This window comes from Podarcis vaucheri, assembly GCF_965113315.1.
Source record: "Podarcis vaucheri genome assembly, chromosome: 1".
NCBI lineage: Eukaryota > Metazoa > Chordata > Lepidosauria > Squamata > Lacertidae > Podarcis > Podarcis vaucheri.
The window spans coordinates 96,066,511-96,085,027 of record NC_138759.1 but is presented as its reverse complement, the minus strand read 5'-3'; the positions used below and the strand labels follow the sequence as shown (position 1 = coordinate 96,085,027).

Here is an 18,517-nt window from a genome sequence, read left to right as displayed (position 1 = left end):
GGGAATGGACAGCCAAGTGGGAGGCCAGGCAGGTACTGCATTGGTCTTTTTTGTGCTTGCTGTGTGCAATGCCTAGCCTGGGAGCTGAGTGCCCGGTGCTCAAGGAGAGCCTTTTTGCCATACCGGCCCAGTAGCAGCCACTGCTGCCTCTCATGGTAAGGAGCTGGCCTCACATTCACCTTTGCCCTGTCTCTGTTGGACTACAAAGACTGAGGGCATCTTCTTCCCGGGCCTCTGTGAGGCAGTGTGAAGAGGCACCTCTCTTTGGGGCAAGGGGAGGAAACTCAGAGACCAGGGGCAGCAGCAGCAGCTGCCCAGAGGATTCACAAGGAGAAGAGATGAGGCTGAGGGAAGACTCCACAAGGGAGGGTGTTTGAAAAAGAGTGAGAGGCTGCCAGCTCTGCAGGGGTGACGTAACTGGGCTCCTGAGCCCCACAGGGGTGCCGCAGAAAGAATGTACGGTGGTTGGTCAAGGGAGCCAGGGACTCAAAAAGGTTGAAAACCTCTGGGTCCCCAGTGAGCTTCAAAACGTAGAACCATAACTAAAGAAAGACAAAGAAAGATGATGAATGAAAACTCCTGCCTAGAGGTCCAAATATATCTCAGATCTGTGACCTTAACACTTTACACTCAGAAGAATCAATTCACAAGCAAAACCTCCTCCCAAATATGGCAGCTTCCACCCCCTTTATTCCTGATGACACCGCTCTTATGGGACGCACTGCTAACTAGAATACAAGAGTATTGAAGGTACACCTGTTTACACCTGCATGCACCCAAATCTCCTGCTTTAACTACTGCATTTTCATAATGGGGTTACTTTATTACCTATTTTAATTGTGCATGGTTACAATGAAATGCTTGTGGCATGGAAATCCAGTTATAAGCCTATTTTTGAAATTTAAAAATAAAAGCAATCCTGTAATTGACGTTCAGGGTGACGAATGAGTTTTACTCTTCCCCCCCTTCCTCAGTTCGAATTTGAGAGATGAGGCACTGACTACTTTATAGCCTCGTCAAATTCGAATTCCCCGTCCCAGAAACCACGGGGCGCACCAGACGCGCCTCACATCTCTAGCTCTGCTTTCACCTAATTTCTCCAAACCCCTGCGAATATTTATGCCTCATTCCACCTCCCAGCCAGTTTACGTCCTACCCTTTAGAGTGACATCCAATCAGGCTGCGGCGGCAGGGTTTTCCCCCGCCTTCTTCTTAATTGGCAGGGCTTGCAGTACTGAGCGTGACGTCACGGACTCCCCCCAGCCCTTTCTCCTTTCCTCTCTTCATGCTGTCGCCCCGCCCCGTAAAGAGGTACGACCAATAGGACCGCTCTCCTCTCAGCTCCGCGCTCTCTTACTGGCTCGCGGGGGAAGGGGGAACCGACCTTGCCCGTGGAGAGACGGCGGTAGCGAAGGCCGCTGTCAAGATGGCGGCCGGAGCGAAGAGGCGGCGGGCTCTGCAAGCTTCTCCCCGGCCGTTCTCCGCTTTCCCCGCCGCCCTCGCGGTGCTGCTTCTGCTTGGCTGCGGCCCAGCTTCTGCTGCTTCTGCCCCTGTGTGTCACCACCGCATCCCCAGCGCCAGGGAGGTGAGGCGGGTCTTTGGAAGCGGGAGGGGGGGGGAGTAAGAGGGCGACACGGGGTCTCCGCCTCGACCTGCGGATGCCAATGATGGTTAGGACTCGCCTTTGGCTTCCGCGCATCTTTCCGTCGGTTGCCGCGTTTGCAGCGTTGTCGGCCGCCTGTTCTGCCTGTTTTTCGCATTTGTGCTCGTAAAAGTCCCTGCTTTGAATGCAAGTGAGGATGGTGGGGACCGGTTTCGGAAATCTGATTTAAAACTCTCCGCTCCTCCTCTTCCTTGGGATCCTTCGTTTGGGAATGCCGATGCGTGTCGCGGTTTGCAGCAAAGCAGTAACCTGTTGGTTGGTGCCCGTTGTCTCTTCCACGCATCCCAGCAACTTATTTTTTCCTAAGGAGGACCGCGAAACGTTATGGGAAAATAGCTTTAAGCCGTGCCGCTCCGATATTTTTTGTCATTATGTTAAAGGCAATGGAAATGGCTCTACAGTTTTGGTATTTACCTCGCGGGGTAGGTACGTCCTTTTCCCGTTGTTTTCGGCGACTCAGCCTATTCTGCTTTATTGTAGAAAGCCAAGGTGATCCAATTGACAAAATACTGAGATTAGAAGCTAGGCTTAGTTTTCTTTCTGAAGGAAGCCGCTATGCTCTGTTCTTTAATTCTTCTCAGTACTATTGCCACCATTTATGGCACAAATGATTCTCTTGACGTCTAAACTAATGATGCACTTAAAAAAAAACCACCCCATAAAAAACCACCCCATAGCACAAGTTAAAAATGGAAATAATCGTATTATTTATTTTGTTATTACCCACCCATTAAGATCCCATGGTCATTACTTTTCTCTAACAGAAAACTTGGTTTGTAAAAATGCTTGATATTTTCAGTGGTAATGGATTTAATAGAAAATCTTATCCTGTTTATGTGATTTTATTTTAGTGTATTCAATTGGACTTGGCTCCTAATTAAGCGTACATAAGATTATGGCCTAACAGAGAAGTTTAAGCTGTAAGACGCCTAGCAACAAGACAAATAGTTGCTTCCAATGGGGGGGGTTGACTCCCTCCCACCATAGAAACTTGATGTGTGAAATATAGCACTTATGTAATGCTCAGCTCATCATTGGAGGGTGATAAGTGGAATAACAAAAAAAAATGGATTTGACTCCATATGGTCTGCATTTATATTGTTTATTAACAGTACTGTACGGGAATCTCTTTTCCGTCTCAATCACAGCAGCCTGTGTGTCACCACACGTTAGTGTGTCAGCTGTGGTGTAGGTACACTCCCCATGCTCCTCTTGGGGCTGGAAAGGGGTTAGTTTAACCTCTGGTTTGCTAGTAAAACTGTATTACTGTTTTGCGAAATAATGCAAAACTGAATTACTGTTTCACGAAATGATGCATGTCTAAAAAGTGTGTCACCAACATGAAAAGTTTGGAAAGCTCTGTTTTAGATAGACGTATAGCCTGTGGATGTGAGCTTAATCTGTAAAGGAAAATATTTTTAAAGTCTGCTTTGATGCCATGTAGATGGCTCCATACAAGACTTAACATCTGTACATGTATTTGTCCTGGAAGACAACAGGTTGTTTGGTAATAGTTCTAAAGGTTTTCAGTAAAGTTTGTAAAAATAATAATAATCCGAAACAACTTCCAGACTCTGCCATGTTTTGTAGCCACCAGTGATCTGCTGGTGGTGTAAAAACTTCTTCATCCAACTGTCGTCCCCCGTCCCCGTCCCCCACCAGAGAGGCTGTGCCTACATGCCAGATGACACAGACACCCACGGCATGTATAATAACCCTGCCAGCACCAGCCAAACCTGCCACCTTCCACCAGGCATACACAACCTGCTCTACTTGTTCATGACCAGTCATCAACACATATGCACCAGAAGCATGCCCCAGCATGAAACTGTAAACAAACACACAGGCACACACTGGCACTCCCAAACAGTGATTACAACCCCACACTTGCAGCTGGCAGCCACATATGCCAAGGAAAAACGGCTACAGGGGAACAGCAATATGCAACAGTGACAAGCAACACACCGCTCCAAGGACGCATTATAATAATAATAATAATAATAATAATAATAATAATAATAATTTATTATTTGTACCCCGCCCATCTGACTGGGCTTCCCCAGCCACTCTGGACGGCTTCCAAAAAATATATATATTAAAATACTCTAATACATCAAACATTAAAAGCTTCCCTGATGTCTTCTAAAAGTCTGGTAGTTGTTGTTCTCTTTGACATCTCGTGGGAGGGCGTTCCACAGGGAGGGCGCCACTACCGAGAAGGCCCTCTGCCTGGCTCCCTGTAGCTTTGCTTCTCGCAATGAGGGAACCGCCAGAAGGCCCTCGGCGCTGGACCTCAGCGTCCGGGCAGAATGATGGGGGTGGAGACGCTCCTTCAGGTATACTGGACCGAGGCCGTTTAGGGCTTTAAAGGTCAGCACCAACACTTTGAATTGTGCTCGGAAACGTACTGGGAGCCAATGTAGGTCTTTTAAGACCGGTGTTATGTGGTCCCGGCAGCCGCTCCCAGTCACCAGCCTAGCTGCCGCATTCTGGATTAGTTGTAGTTTCCGGGTCACCTTCAAAGGTAGCCCCACGTAGAGCGCACTGCAGTAGTCCAAGCGGGAGATAACCAGAGCATGCACCACTCTGGGGAGGCAGTCCGCAGGCAGATAGGGTCTCAGCCTGTGTACCAGATGGAGCTGGTAAACAGCTGCCCTGGACACAGATTTGACCTGTGCCTCCATGGACAGCTGCGAGTCCAAAATGACTCCCAGGCTGCGCACCTGGTCCTTCGGGGGCACAGTTACCCCATTCAGGACCATGGAATCCTCCACACCTGCCCGCCTCCTGTCCCCCAAGAACAGTACTTCTGTCTTGTCAGGATTCAACCTCAATCTGTTAGCCGCCATCCAACCTCCAACCGCCTCCAGGCACTCACACAGGACCTTCACCGTCTTCACTGGTTCTTATTTGAAAGAGAGGTAGAGCTGGGTATCATCCGCATACTGATGAACACCCAGCCCAAACCCCCTGATGATCTCTCCCAGCGGCTGCATGTAAATGTTGAAAAGCATGGGGGAGAGGACAGAACCCTGAGGCATCCCACAAGTGAGATCCCAGGGGTCTGAACACTCATCCCCACCACCACTTTCTGAACACGGCCCAGGAGAAAGGAGCGGAACCACTGTATGACAGTGCCCCCAGCTCCCAGCCCCTCAAGACGGTCCAGAAGGATGTTATGGTCAATGGTATCAAACACTGCTGAGAGATCCAGCAGAACTAGGAAACAGCTCTCACCTTTGTCCCTAGCCCACCGGAGATCATCAACCAGTGCGACCAAGGCAGTTTCAGTCCCATGATGAGGCCTGAATCCCGACTGGAAGGGATCGAAATGGTCCGCTTCTTCCAGGCGTGCCTGGAGTTGTTCAGCAACCACTCGCTCAATCACCTTGCCCAAGAATGGAAGATTTGAGACTGGGCGATAGTTGGCCATCGTGGCCGCATCTAAAGTTGGTTTTTTAAGAAGCGGTTTAATAACCGCCTCTTTCAGCGGGTCTGAGAAGGCTCCCTCAAGGAGGGAAGCATTCACCACCCCACGAAGCCCATCGCCCAGTCCTTCCCGGCTAGCTTTTATAAGGCAGGATGCACATACACACTCCCCAAGGTGGGGAGGGGAGCAAGCCACATCCTCCCCCTCATAGGCATTAGTTGAGCTTTAATATGTTACAACCATGGCATGAACAAAATTACCAATTAGCACATAAACTACATAGATTTATAGTGCCTACTGGCATTATTTTGGATTTTGACTGATTAACAACTAGCCAGAAATTTCACCAAAATTAATAATTTTTATTAATTCTTATATAGATTATTGAGACCTAATTTTTTAAAAAACATAATCTGTATATGTAGCCATTTTTAAATTCTACTTGTCCGTGTACAAAGCCCTGAATTTGTCTTTCTGCTTAATTGCACAAATACCAGTTCTAGACACAAACTGAATATCAAAAAAGAGGGCAGGTTTGACTTGTTCCTCTCTCTTAATCAAATGAAATAATCTATTTCATAAGCTCTTGAGGGAACCCAAACTTTTCCAAAGCAACAAAAAGAACCCAGCAATATATTTTGTGAAATGCTTTCTCAGCATCAAGCAAAATAAATAGCCGTGTCATTTCTATTACTGTTTTTTATTGTTATAACCCTGGAACTTTATAGTAAAGGGTGTGTGTGCAAAGGAAACTAGTAAATAAATCTGATAGATGCATCTGTTTCTTATATTTTTTGAAAAAAGTTATACATGTTATTTGTTGAGTCAAATCTATTTATTCTTTATTTAGGTTATCTATAAAGTTTATCTTAAGGAAAATCGTGTTATAAAGAGAAATGTGGATGAACAACTAAGAATTAAGACAGTATATGACAAAAGTATTGAGGAGTAAGTATAATGGCAGCCTTCTAAAATTCTTATTCTGAGTGGGAAGGGGCTGTTGGTCCTACCTGAGAGGTATTTCTCCGCACATGTGGAGATGCCATCAGTTTTTAGTTCCTGCATTCGAGCACTAGAGAGAGCTCATGTCCAACCTGAGGACATCTTACCTGTACTGGAGAATTAGCTGATAGCTAGGAAGACCTGTCCCCCTTCTGCTTTCCTCACCAAACAAGTAGGCAAGGCAATAGGGAATACGTAGCTAAGGGGGACAGATTTGTGTTGCAGGACTGAGTCTGGAGTAACTGGTTTTATAGGTGGAAAGTGATTGGTTGATGATAGTATTTCATACAAATAGAAAAGAAACAATTCCCTCCCCTTATTGTTTTCTTTCTTCATAGATTGCCACCTGAAAAAAAACACCTTATAAAGGTATGTGACTCTTCCTTCTTGCATGTATGTCAGTCATGTCTATTGCTGAAAGGAGTTCTAGTTGAATTGCGCCAATCCACTGGTCTGAATGATCCGTGACTGCAAGTGGTATTCTAACTTTTCTAACCAGCTTTCCTGCTCCATATCTGAAACTGTTTTTGAAATTTGTGCAGACCTCACATTGTGTGTTCTCCTAACCACGGCTATGTGATCAGCAGCAAACTGACTTTTCCCCTCCTCCTCTCTCTCTGGTGCAATTTCCACTCTTCCTTACCTTGGCAACTTTAACCAAAAGCAGCATTAAGAACTACAGAAATGATAAGTGTGGTGTTAGCACTAGCCAGGGTTTTGCTGCAGATTTTGTTAAAGTTCAGGATACATGAGTATTGTCTGATAATACAATAAAATCAGCATCTCTTTATGCTTATCTCATTCAGTTCAAAGCTGTGAAAATATACTTAGTAAGTGAGACTTGGGACTTCATTCTTTAGAATCTAGTTTCATCTCTCTCTCTTTTTGGTGTAAAGAGACTTTTCTTTTCTGCACATTTAGAATAAGCTTTTCCCGCAAGCTATTTCCTATTTAGAGAAGACATTTCAAGTACGGAAACCTACTGGTACCATTCTATTAAGCAGGTATGTATATGGTTTAGTGTTGTTTAATAGTAAATGTCAACATAAATCTGTATTTAAGATTATATTCTGCCTGTAGATCAGAATTGTTCCCACCCACCCACCTAAAAAACCCTACTAAGAGTAATCCCATTCTGATAAGTAAATTAACTTGGTTACATTGGTATACCTAGCTTCTCTGTTATGTGGCTTTATTCTATGCATCCATTTCATTGATAACTAAATCTGTAATTCTGATTTGTTTTAAGACAGTGTGTTACAAATGAATATTTAAGGAAGAAAGATGACCCTCACCGATACTGCCGAAAAGCATGTGCAGAATATACAAAGTGTGGTCCAGTCACAGTTCCTGAGGAACACCTGCAGGTAATTCAGTCCTCGGCGGCCCAGGTGTGGGGAACTTCCAGTTCATGGTTCGAAGATGGCCTTTCAGGCATCCTTCATTTTCAATAAGCCATGCCTACCTGCCCTGCACCTGATATCATACATGAGGGGCAGGTAAGGGCAGGACTTTAAAGGAACAACTGGGACATGTTCCTTTGAGCAAGGTTTCCTTTGATTTGATTTCATCTGATTGATCTACACCCTAGCCTTTGTCCAAAATGGAGCACAGGGCAGCTTACAACAACAGCTTACAATTATATAATACTATAATCATAATAAAACCAATCCTAAACCGAACAAATGAAATTCAATGGAGAGCAGCAATAAAGCTCTGTAGCACAAATAACACTTCATGATCCAAATTCCTGGACAAATAAAAATATCTTAATTCTTAGCACATGAGAATGGTTGCACTATGTATCCACAGTTAACATCCCTGGCCGGAAAAAAACATAGCAGCTCTTATAAGTAGCAAATTTCTGAACAGAAGTTGTGAGTCAACTGTGCCAGTCGTCACTTGCAAGGGTAGAATCTTAAATCCCGTTATAGTATCACAATGAGAAGATTCCATTTCCTTTGGTACTTAACTGTGGTATCAAGGCAAATCAGTCAGTGGCATCAAGCGAAGTGAAGTTAAGAAGAGCAAATAATGTTGCGAATCAACAGGGATGAGAGGACTAGGAGCTGAGTTCAACAGATTGGTGAGAGGATTGAATTTTCAGCTTGAGTGCAGAGAAATTGTGGGGTTCAGTAACACTCAAAAGTATATTATGTTGATGGACCTTGGCTACTTTTTAAAATTGTTTTCAGTTTTAATGTCTTGTTTTTAAATGGACCTGAATGGTTTTTTTTTTTCAGTTTCATTAAATAAAATAAGTTTTGGGCAGTCCCTGTATTACACTTTACAGTGTTTACTTCCTTAGTTTTCCTTGAGTTAACAAAACAGCTGGATAAACCGGATGAAAGCTGTATTTTTAAAAACCTTGAACAGATCAAGAGTGATCATATATCTTGCCCAGTGTAAATTCTCTGGCACCAGATATTAAGGCTAACCACAGTGCATGTAGACCATAGTAGACGATGTGCTTTGTACAATCTACATATGGGCAATGATAATAAGATGTCACAATATCATGTACTACACCATCTTCAGATGCTACACCATAGCTGTCAACTTTTCTCTTTTCTTGCAAGGAATCCTATTTGGAATAAGGGAATTTCCCTTTTAAAAAGGGAAACGTTGACAGCTATGTGCTACACACACACACCACACCTCACTTTCACAATCTGAAGGGTGTCTCTGGATTGGAAGACAGTTTAGTAGGCATGAGTGCTTTCCAAAAGAAAAGCTGAAAGAAATGATTATCATTTGTTAATGTCATTCTCTATTTCAATTTCATTTGGTCCTCACACACCTTGCCATTTTCTGAACTTTGGGCTCTTAAAAAGCACTTGTGGATTCTGGGAGGGTATAGCTTTCAAAAGCTATTTTAAAAAATAATCAGGTGCAACTATACCCTTTGGATATTGGCTGTGAGCAGTATTACAAAATCAATCATAAGTGTGGCAAATCATTGTCTTAATATCTTTCTTCCGTCAGAAAAATAGAAAGAGGATAGGTTGTATCTAAGTCATGCTCAGAGCAGGCCTATTAAATGGCTGGCTAGCTCAGTTGGCTAGCTCAGCATGTGACTCTTAATCTCAGGGTTGTGGGTTTGAGCCCCCTGTTGGGCAAAATAATCCTGCCTTGCAGGGGGTTGGATTAGATGACCCTTGTGGTCCCTTCAAAATGTACAATTCTTTGATTCTATAAATTAGTCATGGCCATTGATTTCAGTGCCTCAACTCTGAGCAGTTGGTTACCAAATTTATTCTGTTAGACTGAAGACAGTTGTTAAATTATGTCTGTTTGAAACGAATTTCCTCTGAATTTATTGTCTCAGCAATGTAGGGCGTGTAATGAAATGCTGGATTGTGGGCCTGTTGGTGTAAGAGACCAAGAAGGGGTTCGAGATGCTGACTTTGTGTTATATGTTAGTGCTCTGACTACTGAAAGGTGTGGCCAAGAAAATATTATTGCATATGCAGCATACTGTCAACTAGAAGCTGATATGGACAGGTAACATTTCCCCCCTCCAAATTAACTTTCATTTCTAAGTGTACTGGTGTAATGACTTCCAAAGGTGGCTTTAACTGACCAGCTTACTAGATGAACTGCGCTGCTCAAATTAATGACTTAATTTTTAATGGAACTAGAATTGTCTATTCTAATTTCCTTTTTTGAGCAGTAGATGCCTGTGTTTGTAGCCTGAATCATGAAATTAGAAGAATCGCCTACTAAAGTAGATGTTGCACTCTTCATCTCTATTGTTTGCTTCTCTTTGTTAAGGGATTTTACTAGCAATACCATGATCAAAATCTATTTAATTTGTGGTCCGATGGGGGTTGAGTGAAAGCATGTTTCACTCTGCTGCCCATTGTGTAAATGGTGAAACTACAATTGCTTACGCGCTTTAGCATTCTAAATTTAGATTTTTGGTTGTTGTTGAGTGCACATTGTTTGTATTCATTTATTAAGCTTAGCATGTTCCTAAGACGGTGAAGTTTTTATTCTATAGAAATATATTTTTCATTATTTCCCAGGCCAATTGCAGGGTATGCTAATCTTTGTCCGAATATGATTTCAACCCAAGCTCAAGAATTTCCTGGCATGCTGTCCACTGTGAAACATGAAATCATTCATGCACTGGTAAGATATGTTATTTGTTGCATTCATCTAAAATACCAGCAACATCTTTGTGTTGTACCGTGCAAAAAAAATACTTGTTTTTGTTTCTCTTCTAAAAGACATAGATGTGAACTTAGCCTACACTGTATGTTTATTTTACTTTCAGACAACTTTTTTTTGTTGTTTTGAGGTTTGTTAACTTCTAGGCAAAACATGTTTTCTTATGTTGTTGATGATAAATAATATAAATGACTTTGCATTGCCTTAAAAGGGTTTTTCTGCTGGGCTGTTTGCATTTTATCGTGATGATGATGGAAATCCTTTGACTGCCCCATCTCAAAATGGATTGCCACCCTTTAATGAAAGGTATATATTGAAATCTATGTTGGACTTTATGAATCTATGTATATATTGAAATCTATGTTGGACTTTGTGAATCTATGTAGTTTTGTTGAAGGAAGTGATGTGACATAGTTGCGAAATAATTCTTTTGTCAACATTTTAATACCTTGCGACTCAGTTGGTTTGTTTCCTTGGCTGATTTTTCTTCCATGTCCTCTTTCATAGCCAGCTGTCATGAGCTTCACAGTTATCACGTTTAATATTATTATTTTTTAAATGCATTTAACATTTGCTGATATCAGCCTGTTGATCATATTTAGAATTGATTCTGCTTGCCAGTCAAGTTAATTCAGTCTGCCTTCCTTACAGCCTTGGTGTATATCAATGGAGCAATAAAGTAGTAAATAGCGCTGTACGGTTATGGGATGTACGGGGCAATAAGAAACTGCTTCACAATGTATTCCTTCTGATAACTCCTAAAGTAGTTGTAAGTATCATTTTCACTTTTTATCAGAATAAATCTAACTTAACTTCCCCAGATAAGGACATCTACACAATTTGCCTTGCCTCCTTTAGGAGGTTTATCTAGCACTTTGAGAATTATAGGAATAGCTTACTCCCAGTATCCCTGGCAAGCTGCTTACTGGTAAAATAATGCATGTCAAAAGGAATAATTCTCATTAGCAAAATGATCAATCCTTGTAATAGTAAAGTGGCTGGCCCTTTTCCAACTACTAGAGCACCAGAACAAGGCCACCCACAGACATGGGAGTGGGGTTGATTCCGGATATCGCAGGTGTGCCAAAGATGTCAGTTCAAAGAAACGAGAGACCTAAAGGAAAGATCTCAAGCTGTGCATGGAAGCTGCCATCATGCCGCCATAGAACCTGAGTGGCATGAAGCCACAGCACAGACACAAAACTTCAGCAGACTGGGTTGCTGCTTGTATTCCTTCAGCCTACTAAAGCAGAAGGAAGTTGGGCAAAAGCCTGTTCACATTGTGGCTTGCGTAGCTACCTGTTAGATATGCTTTTTATCCTCCAAGTGATTCAAATAACCGAATCATTCGGAAGACTTTAAATTATGGGTTTTATGAGATCAGAACATGTTATGTTTTTCACATAGGTGAATTAATTGTTAAACTTTATTATTATTATTATTATTATTATTATTATTATCGGCTTCATGAACTTTAAATAGTATTTCTTACTAGCAGCTTCCATCTCCGGCTCGCTCCATTCACTAACCTCGCCTGCCCACCAACCCCTTTGACAATACTCCCTTCTTCATGTATATGTAACCCCTCCTCCCTTTACATCTCGCCCTTCCCCTCACCCCAAGCTTTAAAGGAGGAGCTTTTTTTTGCCCAAAACCACTCTCTAAAGTGCCTCCTCCCGCCATTAACACTTGCGGCAGCTGTATTTAACAGGGGAAGCACTTCAAGGAGCTGCTGGGCAAATCCCTCTATGAAGCGCCTCTCTTCCCAAACATCTTGCCTGGGGCCCCTGCCACCCACACTGCTTGCTTGCTTGCTTGCCTGTCTGTTCTGCTGTTCAGCATGGCTGCCTCTTGCCAGTCATGTGAACCACATTGTGATAGCAGCCTTACATTTCAACACATATAGGAAGAAGATTTGGGGGACCCTTTTCATTGGAAATCTGTGCAAGATGAAGGAAGCCCCTCCTAGGAACTTAAAATATGTGGGGGTGGGGGTTAGTTTTGATTCTCAAGGAAGGGTATTGCTAATTATTTTGACAGCGGTCTTCTGGTGCGTCTTTTTTGAAGGAGGAGGCCCGAAAACACTTTGGATGTCAATTTCTAGAGGGGATGGAACTTGAAAATCAAGGTGGCATGGGTACAGAGCTCAATCATTGGGAAAAGAGATTGTTGGAGGTCAGTACAGCTAATTATAATACAGTAGCTATTGGGGTTTTTTGCGAGGTGATCATAAACTGAAATGCAGGTTTTTGTGATATTGGATACTTTGTCTCCAGGACGACAGATTGATGAAAGTTTAAAAGTAGAATTTATCACTGGAAAGATTCCCTCCCCCATCATCAGATTTTTATTTAATCTTTCCCTTAGAACTTGTTAATTGGGCACTCACTGCAATCTAGATAAAATGGGATTGTATAAAACAGTTTTTAAAAGAGGAGCAGTACAGCTCAGTGGCGTAGCGTGGGTTGTCAGCACCCGGGGCAAGGCAAGTAATTTGCGCCCCCTAACCCGTGGATTTGCGCCCCCTAACCCTAACCCCCAGATGTTGCGCCCGGTGCGGCCGGCACCCCCTGCACCCCCCACGCTACGCCACTGGTACAGCTTGCTTTGTGAAAGAATACCATGCATTATAAAGAATATATATTGAATATATAAAGAATATATATTGTAATTATTACCTTTGTCTTTATTTCTTTACCTTTCCACTCTGCCATTTCTTACCATTTGTTTTAAATGAGCAGTACCAGAGGAGCAATTTAGGGCAGTCCCCTAGTGTTTGACTACATGCAACTCCTCATTCTGTAGTCAGCTTATAGACTTTTACAGTGATGAGAGGGCCTCCTGCAGATATCAGCTCATCAGGAAGCCTGTCCCATACAGTGTGGGAATTAGATGTCTAGTGTGGTAGTGCCTACCCTTTGGAAAGCACACCATTATAAACCCAGGAGGTGCCTTCTTCACTGGCTTTAAACACCTATTGAATCCTATACCATCAAGCCTCCTAAGTGGAGATGAAGACTATCCCAAACTTTACCTGAATTGGCCCAGGGATAGCACATACATGTAAATCACTTCAGACCGTTTCATGGGGAGGGATCCTAAATGAAATAACCAAGAAAATGTTAGAAACAATTAATGGGCCTATGTAATAAGTGTTTATGCCCAAAGGTACACATTCTTTCTTCTCCCCAACCCCAAAACGAGGAATGAGTTCCTGTTCATGAAGTTTACTGGTTTCTTGGGTGGTTACTTTCAGAATGAAGCTATGACTGGATCGCACACTCAGAACAGGGTCTTCTCCCGCATCACTTTGGCATTAATGGAAGACACTGGGTAAGGATGTATAGTTGGTTTTGGTTTTCTCATAAATATGCCTTGTTTGGACAGATCTTAAATACATAGTTAAGAAACTTATGTAGTTGGAGGTGTTTGAATTTTAGGCTTTGGAAACAATGCAACATTTCTATGCAAATCATTTTGTTGATATTGTTGCTGACATGAAATTAAAATCAAAATTTCTCCGTTCATTTTCCATTTATCTACTAGTGCAATGTGAAATTATATAGTCAAATTAAGGATAAAAGGTAAAGGACCCCTGACCATTAGGTCCAGTCGCAGACTACCCTGGGGTTGCGGCGCTCATCTCGCTTTACTGGCTGAGAGAGCCGGCGTACAGCTTCCGGGTCATGTGACCAGCATGACTAAGCCGCTTCTGGCGAACCAGAGCAGCACACTGAAAGGCCGTTTACCTTCCCACCGGAGCAGTACCTATTTATCTACTTGCACTTTGTGCTTTTGAACTGCTTGATTTGCAGGAGCAGGGACCGAGCAACGGGAGCTCACCCCATCGCAGGGATTCAAACCGCCAACCTTCTGATCAGCAAGCCCTAGATTCTGTGGTTTAACCCACAGCACCACCTGCGTCCCTCAAATTAAGGATACTCCTGAACTAATTGTAATTCTCGAGCATTTCCCTCCAGTTGAAGGTGGATAATGGGGGATGGAAAAGGCTGGCAATAACTAGTCAGATTTGAATTACCTTAGAGTGGCATTAGCTCTAGCTATTGAAATCCCCCCCCCCTTCATTGTTTATTCCTTCATTGAAGGAGAAGAGCAATTCCATTTTTTGGCTTCGCTTCTTAAGCCAAAAGAGGAGCAGCAATCTTGGAGGCGACAATACGTGTGCCTGTTTGTGGAAATGCATCTGCCTTTTCTTTCAGTTACCCTACCTGCATTAGGAAATGGTTCATATCGGGTAGCTTGATTAACACATGCAAGAGCTTTGAAATAACTTTTTGCTGACTGTCCAGATGTGTAATAATAGCATTTCTGTTTCAACATATGTTTACAGCTGGTATAAAGCCAATTACAACATGGCAGAAAAGCTTGATTGGGGCAGAGATAAAGGCTGTGACTTTGTGATGAAAAGCTGTAAGTTTTGGATTGATCATAAGAGGAGAAGGTAAGAATACGTTTCTTTAGATTGCATGGTATGTGATGCCACTGGCATTGCAATAGCCTATTAATGTTTGTCTGGTTAGTACTGGTTTTTTTGTTAAGTGTTGTATAATTTTTTTAACAGTTCCCTTATTGAGGTTTTCAACTTTATTCACAGGAAAGAATTGGTGGATCCATATTGTGACACTCTGCGGACTAATCCATTGCAGCTAACCTGTAGACAGGACCAAAGAGCAGTGGCAGTGTGCAATTTACAGAAATTCCCACAACAGCTGCCTCAGGAATATCAGGTATAAAGGGTGTGACTCTATGTGAATTCTATGAACCACCAGTCTCATTCAGACATGAGAACAAGCAGAGGGGCTGGGCACTTCCTCCTCCTCTTCCAGTGCAACCACAAGGAAGAATTTGGAAGCTTTTGCTTCCATTTTAGATTCAGTTTGATTTGTTGTCGGATCACATGCAAACTGTAGTTTGTTGAAACAAATCAACTTTAAATCATAGTTTAAGCAGCTGGCTTGTTTCTACTCACCATAGTTAAGATTAACCGTAGTTTAGGGTTCAGACAACACACAGTCAAAAGAGAATGCATTTATCGTGCATAGCAGACTTGTATGTGCAGTACTTAGCAATGCTGTTGTTTCTAAAATAAAAATTATTAATGGCAGTAGCAACTATAGCTTTGTGCTTTGGTTCTCTTTAACATGAATACAATGTATGGAATGTGGGTTTCTGACATTGTTGTAAAAGTTTGCTATTACTACCAGGTGATGGTGATGGTGATGATGATGATATGACTGTGCTTCTTCTACCTTTATAGCTGCCTCTGTCACTGTATCTTTTGCAGTATTTTGACCGTCTTTATGGGGTACCATCAGAAGATTTGCCTTATTATGGTGGGTCTGTTGAAATTGCTGACTTCTGTCCGTTCAGTCAGGAATTTAGCTGGCACTTAAGTGGTGAATTTCAGCGAAGTTCAGACTGTAGAATACTCGAAAATCAACCAGGTCAGTTGGTTTTGTGTTTAGTTTCTCCTTTAATATATTTCAGAAATTTTGGGTTCCAATGTAAGGGAAACCCATAGCTTCTTTAGCATAACCATGGTTGTCATGTTGCACCTGTATCTGAGTCTACCCAGCTTGTTTCAGGCTCAGAAACTAGGATCTGAAATCACAGTCTGAAGCTGGTCAGCAGTCCACAGTATGTGTTAACAGTACTTTCCTGGTTTTTTAGATCCTTTCAAAAACTATGGTGCAGAGAAATATGGACCAAATTCTGTGTGTCTCATTCAGAAGTCAGCTTTTGTTATGGAACAATGCAGAAAGAAACTCAGTTACCCTGACTGGGGCAGTGGCTGTTACCAGGTAACTGCAGGAGCTCTTAGTTTAAGGTTGCATTTTGTAAAGTTGTGTTGTTTAGAAATCATTATTGCTCTTAACTAGTCATTACATGTTTCTATATTTGTATCTAATTGTATTAGACCTGATAGTCATGTGGAAGTCAAAATATCTCCCTACCTCATGCCCATTAGTTTTATGCCAACAGTATAAGTCTCTAAAGTGAGCAGATACCCCCTTACATGGCCTGACCAACAATCTGTCATCTTCCAAATCTGCATGCAAACAAGTGAAGGTACTCACAAATTGTTCTAGCTTTTCCTTTTGAAAGCTCGACTACAAGCAACATGTCTCTTAAAGGACTTGGTTTAAAAATTAAATAAATGCTTGCAATAATCTAGCTAGTCCAACTTTATTTCTTAGGTTTCTTGTTCTCCCCGTGGGCTGACTGTTTGGGTCAAGGATGAGTCATATTTGTGCAGTCGCTCAGGTCAAATCCTAACAGTGAATATTCAGATGAATGGATGGGTACATATTGGGAACCTAATTTGCCCAGCGTGTTCAGACTTCTGCGATTTCTGCCCACCTGAGCAGGATCCTCCTCCAGTTGCTAATTTAACAAGACTCACATCTATTGGTAAGCAACCCTTCAAAAGTCATTAAGTGAAATAGAGAGTTCTTGTTTTGTTTTGCTGTGATGTTCTTTGTAGCATTTTCAGAATTATATTCCTAGCAAACAGGAGAACTAGTTCACTTTTTTACACTACGGTGGTTTTAGAGGAGGAGAGCAGGACCAAAACAGACAATTAGGCTTTGGAAAACTCTTTTCCCCTCCTTCTTTTTCTTTAGTTTGGAAAAACGATGAATTAAAGTTTAGATACTCAAAGAGCATCTGCCTCTATTCCTGTTTGTCAAGGACTATTTTGAACAGCATCTGCAGAAGTACTTAAACTATGCTAATACCATTTTAACATTTATTTTAGATTTGTGTTCCTGTTCCCCTAGCCTGGTAGTAACCCTGTGGCTATTGATGGCGAACTTGCTTCCGCTACTGGCTGGATTTCTTCTTTGTGCATGGAGTTAAACTGGGCTCCCAGGTTACCCCATAGACTACGTTTAGAGTACACTCCATTTGAGTTCTTCTCAAAGGCAGCTATCCGGAAGAGCAAACACATCTCCACCTGCCTTGTGGCAAGAAGGCCGGCTGATCACAGGCAGAAGGTGCTGGAGAAACAGCCTCCATCCCGAGAGAGGCGAAGTTTACAGCGTCATCTCAATAAGTGCCAGTATTACAGTTTTGTTTTTACATTGGGAACAAATTGTGGGGATCAAAAACGTCAGTAGTGTTATGTTGCCACTGGTCTGGAGCACTCTTGATAGGCAGAATTCTCTGAGACTGGTAGCAGATTTTTTGGCATCCTTAGAGATATACCTCAGAGTTTCCTTTAATTTAAAAGCCATGAAAATAAGTCGTCATCATTGCTAATAACTTGAGCCTAGTGTGGCTTTATGGATTCTTGCAGATGTATCCAAAGAGTTAGCCTTTTGGTACAGCTTTAGGATGCTTCCAGAACTGTTATTTGCTTTGTACACTCTGGTGATTTGAAGATACAGTGGTACCTCGGGTTAAGTACTTAATTTGTTCCGGAGGTCCGTTCTTAACCTGAAACTGTTCTTAACCTGAAGCACCACTTTAGCCAATGGGGCCTCCTGCTGCTGCCGCGCCGCCGGAGCACAATTTCTGTTCTTATCCTGAAGCAAAGTTCTTAACCTGAAGCACTATTTCTGGGTTAGCGGAGTCTGTAACCTGAAGCGTCTGTAACCTGAGGTACCACTGTATTCTCTGAAGTATCTGCTGCTCAGAATATGGAGGAACTTTTCAATAGCTGCACATCATGCACTTTTGATAGTCTAAATAATGAAAATATTTAATCTCCCCTTAACTTGTTGAAGACCAACCACTAAACTAAAGTATTATGCTGTAATTTCGATGGACTTAAGCCTTCAGTCCTAAGCATACTTGCTAGGAAGATTTGCATCCTAGCAAACATGTTTAGGATTGAACATTCCTAAGTAAACTTGTTTTGGGTTAGGTTACTCATGTTCAGTTTCTTACAAGGTAATTTGAAGAAAGGAGTAGCCCTCATTCATGAATGTTCATTTCACTGCATTGGCCTTCTTCAAATGCTGGTATACAGCCAGTCCTTAGGGGGTGTTTTCCACACACTTAGGTGAGTAGGCCAGAGGAAGAGTGAAATCACTGAATTCATAATTAAATTTGAGGGGGCTTTTAAAAACAACAACACCAAACTGTGATACTTACAGATTCCATACTGACACCTTTGGGGCCAAAATGTGGGTTTCTATTATCAGGGGCCCTATTCTGCTTCTAGGGTGAAAGAATTGCTGAGCTCAATTATGTTGGGTACATGAAGACTTGTAAACTTTCTTCTT

The 18,517-nt window shown here is 42.3% G+C and overlaps 1 protein-coding gene across 2 annotated transcripts; it reads left to right on the top strand.

Annotated features, from left to right (window-relative positions):
- The first annotated feature begins 1,395 nt into the window (after window positions 1-1,395).
- On the top strand, window positions 1,396-18,517 carry LMLN (leishmanolysin like peptidase). 2 transcript variants are annotated; one of them, XM_082235435.1, is made up of 17 exons: window positions 1,396-1,585; window positions 5,944-6,041; window positions 6,434-6,464; window positions 7,017-7,099; window positions 7,345-7,462; window positions 9,424-9,599; window positions 10,124-10,229; window positions 10,480-10,574; window positions 10,920-11,037; window positions 12,336-12,443; window positions 13,525-13,601; window positions 14,620-14,730; window positions 14,884-15,016; window positions 15,574-15,733; window positions 15,960-16,090; window positions 16,487-16,700; window positions 17,047-18,517. In XM_082235435.1, exons 1-17 carry the CDS (start codon window positions 1,427-1,429, stop codon window positions 17,145-17,147), a joined length of 2,019 nt encoding a protein of 672 aa, XP_082091561.1. In that variant the 5' UTR covers window positions 1,396-1,426; the 3' UTR covers window positions 17,148-18,517. The 2 variants fall into 2 exon arrangements, with proteins under 2 accessions (XP_082091561.1, XP_082091562.1); XM_082235436.1 differs by lacking the exon at window positions 1,396-1,585 and adding an exon at window positions 1,649-2,085.

What these genes read in the sequence shown, in the direction of transcription:
- LMLN (XM_082235435.1), top strand. Translation starts at nt 1,427, where the DNA reads ATGGCGGCCGGAGCGAAGAGGCGGCGGGCTCTGCAAGCTTCTCCCCGG. An exon ending in GCATCCCCAGCGCCAGGGAG is followed by an intron (nt 1,586 to 5,943) that starts GTGAGGCGGGTC and finishes TTCTTTATTTAG; the next exon opens with GTTATCTATAAAGTTTATCT. An exon ending in ATTGATCATAAGAGGAGAAG is followed by an intron (nt 14,731 to 14,883) that starts GTAAGAATACGT and finishes CTTTATTCACAG; the next exon opens with GAAAGAATTGGTGGATCCAT.